The sequence below is a fragment of the Hyalella azteca genome, unplaced genomic scaffold (genome assembly GCF_000764305.2).
Source record: "Hyalella azteca isolate HAZT.00-mixed unplaced genomic scaffold, Hazt_2.0.2 contig12030, whole genome shotgun sequence".
NCBI classification, from domain to species: Eukaryota; Metazoa; Arthropoda; class Malacostraca; order Amphipoda; family Hyalellidae; genus Hyalella; species Hyalella azteca.
The window spans coordinates 173,943-186,099 of record NW_025942000.1 but is presented as its reverse complement, the minus strand read 5'-3'; the positions used below and the strand labels follow the sequence as shown (position 1 = coordinate 186,099).

At 35.7% G+C, this 12,157-nt stretch overlaps 1 protein-coding gene across 1 annotated transcript; it reads right to left on the bottom strand.

Moving 5' to 3' along the window:
* Nucleotides 1-8,256: 8,256 nt before the first annotated feature.
* LOC125178712 lies at nt 8,257-11,218 on the bottom strand (the record flags this gene model as incomplete). The annotated part of the gene is given in 2 exon segments (XM_047883114.1): nt 8,257-9,400; nt 10,992-11,218. Coding segments are annotated over 2 exon segments (322 nt in total), but the record flags the coding sequence as incomplete, so codon positions are not given.
* Nucleotides 11,219-12,157: the final 939 nt, after the last annotated feature.

Below are 12,157 nucleotides of genomic sequence, written 5' to 3'. Positions count from 1 at the left end.
TGGTGTTTTTATTCTTTATGAAGTGTTATATTTCGTTACTTCTTGTGGCCATGTAATTTCCTTCGATTTGTGGTGCCTTCATTATTTTCCCTTGCTTATGATCAAGATGTAGCCGCGACTCATGCGTCACTAATTTTTAACACGTTTTTCTTAGCTTAGCTTCGCGTTTGTTTGTTTGTTTGTTTGTTTGTTTGTTTGTTTGTTGTTAATATTGACAACGAAAATTAGCCCACTTCTGATTGCTCTAGAGATCTGAAATTCGGTATGCAGGCTATTTTCGCCTAACAATTTCAGATACAATCATAAAAACTAGCAATTAGAGACCTAAATTAGCTTAATTGAGTAAAGTATATATATACTATATTTATATAGTATGACGTGCGGGCGCTGACGTTATAGACGAGCATGCGCTGACGCTGCGTATCATCGATACGCATCGAACTTTTTAAAAACCACGTTTTTCATGTGTAGCAACGGACTAAAAAGGAGAAAATAAAATACTTTAAAAAACTTTTTAAAAAAACACGTTTTTCTTTTGGACTAAAAAGTAGAAAATAAATTATGGCTTCCCGACACACGTTTTTTGGGGCAAGCCATAATTTATTTTCTACTTTTTAGTCCAAAAGAAAAACGTGTTTTTTTTAAAAGTTTTTTAAAGTATTTTATTGTACCGTAATTTTCCATGTAATTTTTTTGCGATCATTCAAACTGTTATTTCTTATGTTTTTCAATTAAATTTGTTCTCATTTTTTTCGTACTGCTTTATCTTTTGGTATCACTAGCATTTTCATCTAGAGAACATGCTGCTGATCGCTATATTTCGATACACGTCACTTTCTATTCCGGCAGTCATGAAGCAGCTTGCACTGCACTCGTGGTGTAACTTATGTGACTAATTTTCTCTGGGATATTCATAAATTTTGTTATGATATTCGAGAAATAATAAATATTTATTAGTAAAAATTATTTTGTTAGGAATAACTATAGTTAAGTATTAATGCCACATCTTGTTAAGTTAGCTATTTTTGTTAACAGAATCCTATTAGTTCACTAACACGAACAATAGGTTCAGTGCGTGCCATTCGCCGGGTTCATTTTTTTATTCATGCTTTTATATTTACATCTGCATCATCAGTATCCACCAGTGCTTTAGTTATCAATAAAGTGTCAAGAATACCAAGTTCACTTCCCTGCACGGCCAAAGTTTGGTTGTCTGCCTGGCGCTGAAGTATAAGAGCGTTCGGATGTCACCGTCGCGCTTACAATTTGATATTCATTGGATATTATTAAAGCTTTAGTGAATAGTGCGAGAAGAATGTATGGAGCTTTCAGTATGAGACTTTACCTGCCAAACATCACACTCGATCAGAGAAATGAGTAAATGTGGGTCATCCGGACCCAGGTTAGCCCGACATGAGGACGTATATACCAAGGCTACGTCCGCTCTCTGCTCATGCTGAGGGTATACGACAGTATAGCCAATATCATCCCATTAATTTTCAAAATATTAACAATTTTCACCTGCTGATACTGTTACATACTGACCAGCAACCGGGAATTTATTCAATACAACACAATACACAAATTCAGATAATTAGAAGTCAACTCAAAGCATCACTGACAAGTCCTTGAGACAGACGATGTTCACCTCATCATGCAGCTGCGCTCTGTATAATGGAGTTCCACGAAGGCCTTCACGTAATTTGACTTCTCAGGGATTCTGGAATCCTTCGTTCCCCGTAACCTGTGATCATCTTATGGATTTTAGAATCCTTCGTTCCTGAAGGAGTCTAATGAGCAAGCAGTGCGTGCGCTTGACGAAGCATGCGCAGTTTGTTTGCTGCTGGCGGGGCATGGAGAGACAGATTCCTGCTAGAAACTTCCCAGGGTCTAGTGAAAACATCCACAAAAGTCTTGATATGTTCGGAATGGCACGAGACTCAGCTAAAGAATTCCTAGGCATTTAGTTGAAAATTTAAGAAAGTCTGGACATGTTTCTATATTTCATGAGACTCGACCAAAGAATTCCTAGGCATTTATCACTGATGGAGGCATGCACGGTACTCTATTGTATCACTGATGGAGGCATGCACGGTACTCTATTGTATCACTGATGGAGGCATGCACGGTACTCTGTTGTATCACGACGGTGGCATGCACGGTACTCTATTGTATCACTGATACAATTTTACCAGGCCAAATCACCAGGTTCTCCTGACAGTCCAGGATATGATGAATATTTATGACAAGGTTGCTCTGGACGCAAGTTTTTTAATGGAGATTCTTGCTCAAAATTTGAATGTAGGAGTTTCTGAAATAAAAAATCTCTAAATTATCAGAAATTATATTGCGGTATCTCTGATAGATCATGAAATTGTATCTTCCTAAATATGACGGATGAAATGTGGATTGAGTGTTTCAATAGTAATTGTATGTGCCCGATATTGATTGAGTTTGTTTTAATTTTTTATATTGAAGTTGCTAACTGAACCTCGCAGAATTTATTTAATGGACCAGCAGCTATTTTTGCTGACATTTAACTTTCTCGTCGTTACTTCCTGCATGAATTTTGTATGGGAATTCATCATTATTATAACATTTTGCCTGCGTTTGCCTCGTAACCATTCACCTATCATTCGGCAGAACTAATTATCTCGCGATAAATATAATAATTTTAATTTCCTGATTTGCATTCACCTCGCAATTTTTTCAAGGTATTTTTTTTTCTTGCCTGCTTCTTTTTGTTTTACGGAGCCTCGTACGTATTTATGAACATGCTTTTCATGGTGAGATCCTTGCGTCACTCAGTGAATGAGTGAGACTATGTCCGAATTTCGATGCACTTTTTCCTCTGGTGTGGGTCATCCATCTCCAATTTGACCTGAAAAATAACCTTTGAGCTCAACGAGCGGAAATGGCATCACTATTTGAACATTATGACACATTCATTTTTCTGAACGCCATCGACTTGCTAATTATGAGTGGCGGATGGTTGGCCGCCGCTGTTGCGACGATAAGCTTTGCGTGTACGGTGTACATTGTACACAGAGCTGTACACTGTGCAGCCCAGCAGACTGTATATTAGTGCCGACTGTGTATGCAAATCTAAAAGCAGTGATACATTCTGTACAAATTCTATTTTGAGTTGCGAATCACCAAGAAAACCGGACGCAGCCACGGCCGTCCGCTCATTCCAAGCCGCCTTCTCACAAACTCAATTTCCATAACGAGTTTTTAGTCATCGTTCAATTGAGGCAACTTCATTTCCTCCATTAACGATTCTCTGAAATTCTAATAGATTACCTGCCGGCTGGCACCCATTATGCATTGATTAAAATACACGTGGTAATCTCATTATAAGTAAGTGGAGGTATTGATAAATCATAGAAGAGTAATTTTCAAATTTTTTTTTATATTTTTTATTCACTTTAACAAGTCGCTCAAAAATCACAAAGAATCCTATAAAAGGTTTAAGCATTTCATAACATTATTACTAAATCGTGGACTCGTTATTGGTGTGCCATCGGATACATTTTACAAGAAGTAGATTTTACCGCTGATTTTCTGTTCGGAATCATCCAAATTTTCCTTAGTTTAATCGTAGAAAACTCTTCAATAATTTCTCAACGTATAATAATCCCTTCATTTCAGGGACCTTGGTGATATTTCTGAGGCACATCAACCTGTCCGTCACCCAGACTGTGTTTTTGCTCCCCAATATTGGCAATGACTGATGCGAAAAAAAAGCCAAAGACCGCGATGCAGAAAGGCCAAAATGGCTTCGCGCGCACCGAGCAAACCTTTCATCCAATATGAGCTGCAGCGGCAGAAAGCAGCTGCCTGTTGCTAGCCACCCACGCTATGGACACTGGAGCTCAGCTAGAGACTTTTTTATTTTGTTTATATATTATTTTGTGCCTCATTTGGCCGTGATTACATCGGTTTATTATGGGGGATGAGGCGCTGCTTTAGTGGGACTCTGGGGCGCAATCATTGTGTCCTCGTCATGGAGGCTTTACCACGAGTCGCAATCTACGCAGAATAAATATACATTTTTTCGAAATTCCTCACATATTTCATTTTTTCAAGCGTTTTCAGCTTTTTTGCAGGTAAAAAATTTATGTCTCTTTGATTTATGAATCTTTGTCCTTTCGTTCGATGTTCGTTAAAGCAACAGCGAATAGAACTCTAAAGTAACATTATTTTTTTTATTTGCCTTTACTTTCTCACATCATGCATTACCTTCCAGTTTATTACCTATACGTGTTCATTGTTCACTATTACTTTTTTTATCTCGTGTATGCACTATTACTTTATTACATCCCGAATTCGATCCAACTTTATTACATCGTGCATCCAGATTGTACGTACGTTTTGATAAATTAGCCATAGAAGACCTTTAAATGTTCGAATATTTTGTTCTTTCATGCATGAAGCAAATTTTTGTCATAACATCACTCCATAACAGTTTTAACTTAATTGATTCTTCTAAGTTTCAAAGGAGCTAAATCATTCATTGGTTTGCAGAAATGCAATGAATTATAATTGCAATATATCTATACAAATACCCTAGAAATTACTCTTACTCGTACTTATGACATCGTAGGTAGTTTCTTCATCTCAATTCATGCCGAGTTGGCACTCGTGCGAAGTCATAGCAGCATTTCTTTTAATTGCCCGAGTTTCATTCCGTTTATTTATGCCTCTATTTCACATTAATTTGTTTCTAACATTCATATTTTTTCGTTATGAGTTTTCCATGATCTCTTTGAGTTTGGCCTTGGCTATCAACGTAAGAAGCACAGGATAAATCTGTACGTTCGGACGAATGAGAACGAATAACTATTTTTTTAATAATAAACTTTAGATGACTTTCAATTTTTTCTAGGAAGCTACTCATTACTTTCAAAGAAAATTACTTTTAATAGGTTATATATAGCCTATTGGGTAACTTTCGTATGTTTTTTTTCGAGTATTTCCAGCAAACACGTTTGTAATCCTCAAGCATTTGAAATGAACTTCTGACTGTTCGAGTATATACATTCACAAATTAGAAATAGTACGACATTTTTGTGTACACTATAGGAGAACTTGCACTGAGAATTATACCGTGAATTGAAATTTACCAAATAATAATAATTAAATCCTTATTTAAAGAAATTAATTTAAAGTTTAATTATTTTTGAAGTGAAGAGTACGGCCCCGTTTTTGTTTCTAACGGCTTTTTAACATACGCGCCTCAAAATCAATGTTAAAAGCGTAAGATGATTGGTTCAATACAATGAATGAATCGTTTACGTCATCGAATATTTGCCGTGCACTTCAAATATTTGCGTTACTCAATGAAAAACAATAAATTCATTCTTAAACGAATTTTCATCTTAAATTCCCCACAGGATTTTCTGCCATAAATTCATTGTGTTCGACCGCTGCGCTCGTTACGTAGATCGAGTCTTTGGCTTCTGACATTCTCCTGGAATGAAGGACTGGGACTGGGGGTCTCACTCATAAAATTTAATGTGTCTTATCGTCCAAATAATGATGCACTTCCTGCTAGTAGCACTGATACGCTCTTTTGCCCGGCCAAATTAAATCAGGACGATTCCCATCAGGTCAAAAAGTACTTCGCTATTAGGACAATGCCGCTCTAATTTCTCTCAGTGTGGGTTCGATATCTTGGAAGCATCTCTAGCTTGCCGAGCTGAGTCGGCTTTTTGGACACTTTGTGCTACTGTGACACGGCCATCACTCAAAGAAATGTTACAAGATCCTGCCAGAGCGGAAAAGTTGGGTCCGGGGCTCTGTGGCCCCCGGGTCTTGTCATGACTCAGAGAAAAAAGGGGTCATACAGAAAAATGAATGGGCCATTCAGAAAAACTAGTGCACCCGGAATAATGAATGGGTCGATTTGTCCGACTAGTGACTAACTTTCGTACCCACAGTGATGGCGGGCGTGGCACCGATACGTTATTTTACCGGGCGAAACTGCGTCAGCATGGCCCGTTAAAGAGAAAAAGTGCATTTCTATTTGGACACAGTCTCCCTAATTTCGCTGAGTGTTAGCTGTCGGATAGCAATTTGATAGACTTATTGCTAAAGTTATTCGTATAGTTTCATATATAGCTTAATTTTTTGCTAGAGTTATTCGTATAGTTTCATTTATAGCTTAATTTTTGCCAGAGTTATTCGTATAGTTTCATTTATTGCTTATTGCTAGAGTTATTGGTGTAGTTTTATTTGTAGGGAATTTTCGGCGACTAATGTGATCGTATATTATTGATGGGGCAATGAAAAATATATCACCTTTCAAACCTTTATATTTTTATTGGTAATTCTTAACCCGGCAAATAGTGATGCATAAGCTGATTACATAGAAGAAACAGTACATTCGAGCAACGTAAACGTCGTCTTGATATTTGAATGTTTCGCTTGCTTTATGCGAGACAAAACACTTAAACGCTTATTAACTATTAGTGCAATACCGCAGCATGTCAATTGCTGGCAAATTAACATATTTCCTATAGTGACAACGATGTGAGACTTCCACTGAAATAGACCACCTCAATTATGCATGCGAGTTTTTTGCGTTAGGGAGGCAGTAGCGTCCTGACATTGTCCATAGGATACATAAATTGAACCAAATATTTATTACTAAACCGTCATCGTCAAAAACTTTCCGAGTTATGTATATTCTGCATATATGCATATTTAAATGACTTGTTTCATTACCATTGATAATAAAAAAATTCATGTCGCTAACAGAAACCGGACGCAACTGCATAATTGTTATCTGACCACTTACTTGACTAACTCTAGACGGACATGGGCAACTGAATTGTTATCTGACCACTTACTTGACTAACGCTAGACGGACATGGGCAACTGTATTGTTATCTGACCATTTACTTGACTAACGCTAGACGGACATGGGCAACTGTATTGTTATCTGACCATTTACTTGACTAACGCTAGACGGACATGGGCAACTGTATTGTTATCTGACCATTTACTTGACTAACGCTAGACGGACATGGGCAACTGTATTGTTATCTGACCATTTACTTGACTAACGCTAGACGGACATGGGCGACTGTATTGTTATCTGACCACTTACTTGACTAACGCTAGACTGACATGGGCAATTGTACGCTTAAGTTAGCTTACTACGATAATATTCTCTAACAGCTCGCAAGTCATTCATATTATTTATTCATAATCATTAAATGAGATTACTAGTTCATTTATGACTTCGCTATTATTATTTACAGTACATTTTCGAGAATCATTTGATATATTTATTATAAAAAGATTCCTCTTATAAATTACAAACAAAACGATGGCACGGACATTCGTACTTAGTTTCCAGAGCACTTATAAAATGGAGTCTAAGTGCCACAGGAATAACGAAACGTGATGATATTTGAAACAATAACAATAAATTTTGTAAACGATAGAAGATATCTGAAACTTGTTTTAATGTTTGACATATATAAGAATTCAAAAGGCCGAATTCAATGCCTCTACAAGATTTTTCAAGCTAAACCCACGGGAAAAAATTGCCGAGAAAATCGTTTCAATTTAAGTAAAAATACGTAGCAATAAATTTGTTCAGTGATTTGTATTGGATGAAAAAAGTAGTTTAAGTGGCCTTTTAATTCATATACTAATTTTATTCGGAACCAAGCGAGCAAATTACGTTTTGTCTGATGATTATTGTTATTTGATGAATACAAACAAAAAATGCATAGTACACGATTGAAGAAGCACGCTACATTAATACAACTACACACGTACAAACATTCATTAACACATACACAGAATATTTGAATAAATATTAGTCATTAAATTAACATCTACATTGCATTTTGGGCGACATGTTCCGTCATACAGAGCTCCTCCTGATAAAGTTGCTATAGCCACACCTTGCAACACAACAACATACATTTATCATTTGCCATTAGTTTCACTAAATTGAAAGTTCATCAAGAATTCCAAAAGAAAGCTAGAAAATGGCAAGGAAATTCAACATATCTTCAGCGAAACGTTTCAGGTGCCAGCTACATCACTTCAAAATACCATCATCAGCACAAACAATATAGCAATGCATTTTCTTCTCTTTCTTGATGGTAAATATATTCTATAAATTGTTGAACTAAAGAAGGAGCTGGTCCGTAAAACTTTATTGATGAAAATATGGAAAATTTTTTGAAGGATTCTTAATTTGTTTTAAATTATTTTCTTATTTATTTTTTTAATACAGTATTTTTAAAATTATTATTATTACCTATTGAATGCGTCTCCTCGTCATCATGTAATAAAAAACCAGTCTATTGAACCGTTGAAGTATTGGATGAACCGTTGAATATAACAGCTACAGAACTGGAACCTTTTCGTGATCTAAATCTTGTACGGTTGTGATTGAGGACCTGCTGTCCTCAATCAGATTATATCTTGTCTAAGTAAAAAAAAACTAAACCGTCTTCAATAAATAATGTTTGGTTTTACGGACTAACCGGTTATACGTGCCATCGGGGCTAAGAAGATTGTATCTCGATGTACTTCCTTAAAACGGAACCGAAATGTACAAATGTATAAGTCAATGGCAGTAGGTCTTGTCGAAGTGATTTTTGCATTGAAAGACCGACTGTTCCAGTGAATGAGGCAATGTATTTCCCATAATTATCAGGCCCAAGACCTCAATTGTATTCCAAAATTGAAAGTGAAACTTGAAGGAATTGATTTGACTTTAAAATATTGATCTCAGAGAGCGATTTTTTATTAATAAAATATTAACTTTATTGGCTAAAGTCTTCACTTTATTATTAACTGTATTAACTTTATTGAATAAGGTCTGACTTCATGTCACGGAGCTCAGATTCTTATAAATGTATCAAGTTTCCTGGAGAACTTGCCGTCATATTCTAGACGTCTGCTAGTGCTTCCAGCTCATGAATTTTGTTCGTTTCAGTACTAGCTGAGCGCCAAGCTATGGCTGTTGATACGTCAACAGTTGACTCATGTTGATCTCAACATATTCTGTCATTTATTACCTCTTTTATAAGTTTCCTAAATTATCTCTTGTAACTGTGATTATTATTCCAATGTCGTGGGTTTACTTGTATTCATTTTTATCTTTTAGTCCAATGTAGATGAAGTCGCTGATCAACAAAATTATTCTCCTTGTCGATTCCGAATAGCCGCATGTAACCCAAATTATCGCATGCCTCGGTGATGTGTTCAATATCATTTTAATAATAAATGATTTCCTTTCATTAAGTCAAACAACATTTTCCACGAAAAGTATCCTACGGGGGCAAGGATGAGTATCCTAAGCTATCCTTTTCCAAATCGTTCTCCAGCGTCCTCAAGTTCTTCTGGCTGCGTCGCCTCCTCCTACAGTCTGCAGGAAACAAAAAAGATGCAAGCTTTTAAAAAATTACGAGCAATATATTATATATTTACGATATCACACCATGATTCAAGGCACGTGGGACAAATTTGAGATTACGGTCACGACATATTAAAGATTGGAATGTCGGTCTACAGGATGAGTCACTACGTCCTTCACTGCTATCGATGACTTTTGTAGGAATAGTGACATATACAGAATAAAATATAACTCAGTACTCATTGCAGTGAGTGACAGAAAGCGCATTTTCTCGTCGACGAAAACTTGAGGTCACGGACAGACGGACGGACAGACAGACAGACGGACGGACGGGCATAGCGAGCACAATAGTGCATTTTTTCCATAAATGAGAAAATGCGCTAAAAAGCGTAAATTAGAACTATCAAATCAATGGAAAATTTTTCCCAAAGCACCTTCGGTTTTTCAAATGTGGTATAGAAGAACATATGGACATAGATGAACAAAATGAAGACATACACAATAAAAACACACAAAATAAACGTCACTTACGTAGTCCAAACTTTAATGGGCAGCGAGAAAAAGGAAAAATCTCATTAATCTATGAACATCATCGCAACATTCATCACAAAAATGTTATTATAATCTGAACGCAATTGTTGAACTGTTGAAATTCTATGAGAATAAGTTCTATTGTAACCTACATAAGTCGGCCCTAAAAACCCCCAAGACAATTTTGCACTTTATGCTCAGTAAATAATTGAACGCTCAGCCTGGTTATAAAAGTCCATTGTTTTCTAATTACAACACTTCTCTTTAACTTCACTTCGTGTCTGTTTGTCTGTCTGCTACAGTTCGTGTAATCGAAATTTAATGCACTTCTACTTAGCCTATCGATCTGAAATTTTGCATACTTGTGTAAAGTTGGAGAGAATGCATGAATCAAATGTCAAAATAAATGAAAAATTGTTTTTTTTTTTCAATATTAAAAAAATTGACAAAATAATTTTGTCAGCTAAAAATCTTATAACTGATATTTGACAAACTTTTACTTGTCAAATTGATCTGATATTTTGCACACTTGTGTGAAGTCAGAGGCAATGCATGAATAATTTAACAGAATAAATAATTTTGAACAAAAATATTTATTCACTAAAAAAATTTATATATTAAAAAATTTAAAGGTTTTTTTTAATATTCGTAAATTAAATGAGAAATTCATTGTACATCCGTAAGATTGGAGACACTTGATTCGTTGGAAGTGTTGTCTTTAAAAAGTAAATTTTAAACGTACAGTATATTATTAATTTAACTTTGATATAACCCTGTTCATAAGTCCAGGCTGTCATAAATTTATAAATAACCCTTAATCGGGTAATTTCATTACATGTATATATTTTGTTACCAAATCGCATTATTCCAAGCACAAAAATTAACGTGAGGTAATTTGAATTGAAATATAAATTTAGGGCAAGTCTGAAGCTTCAGATAAATGCGAATCAAGTGTGGTCATATTTTTTAATAACCACACAGGAGGAATTAATTTCTCGCCGTCAATAAAATTTTATCATTTTCAACCTAAACTCCGTCCATTTGTTATATTATTCTTCGTTAATTTACTTACTTTTTGGCATTCCTCTTTTTCGTGAACTATCCGAGTGTAGTTTTCTCTGAAACGCCGCAAAGCTCCGGCCCGGAGCCGTTTCGCTTTGCGTTTCGTCGTGATACGAATGAGGGAAATAAGCGTTCTCTTCAGAGTCAGTTTCAGTGGCAGCCATTGAGTCAACTGCAGAGTCATTTCCTACAGGTGGTCGTGAGGTTGAGTCAATTGAGTCAACTTCGTTCTGTGCGCTGAAATAAATTAAAAATACAACGTAACATTAAACATAAGAAAAAAATGCGGAAAGAAAGTGCATATAATTTTTAGCTGAGTGAAATAGTATCCAAAATTCTTGGGATTTGTATGAAATAAATTGCAGTGAAGCATTATTCTGAAATTTGTGGTGGCAATTTTTAATTGGAGCAATTTTGGAGCCTTAATTTATAATAAATTATAACTTTATTTACATAGGGAAATTATAAGAAATTATGGAAAAGTTATGAATAAAATTAAATAAGAGAACGATACAAAATTTCCTTCAACATGAAAATACTAGACAAAGTTCAATATATTCTATAACAGTTGATTCAATAAAACTTCAATAGGAAAACGAAATAAAATTTCTTTCTACATGAAATTTTGTACTATGGGGATCACAATATTCATAGCCTTGACAATCATTGAACGCAAATAAACTAAAATTTTGTTCTTAAACGTGACAATAAATAACGCATCAAAATAAGAAAACTGCAATCTGAAATTAACCAAACTATAAGAAAACAAAGCTTGAAAACAACGAAATTCAATAAAAAATTGTTATTAGTTCTCAGTCAAGGAGTTTCCAGTCCTGTCCCGTCTCCGGCTTCATTTCTACTGCTTTCTACCAAAATAAGGCTGCCGAAATTACCTGTCGAATTTGCCTTATAATGGAACCCACCATTAACCATTGATGAAATGATGTCGGGAAAACTTTCTCAGTTAACCTTCGTTAAGATACCAAATTGACAACGTCCGCTCATGGCACTCACTAGAGCAGCACACGTCTACTCACTAGAGCAGCACACGTCTACTCACTAGAGCAGCACACGTCTACTCACTAGACCAGCACACGTCTACTCACTAGAGCAGCACACGTCTACTCACTAGAGCAGCACACGTCTACTCACTAGAGCAGCACACGTCTACTCACT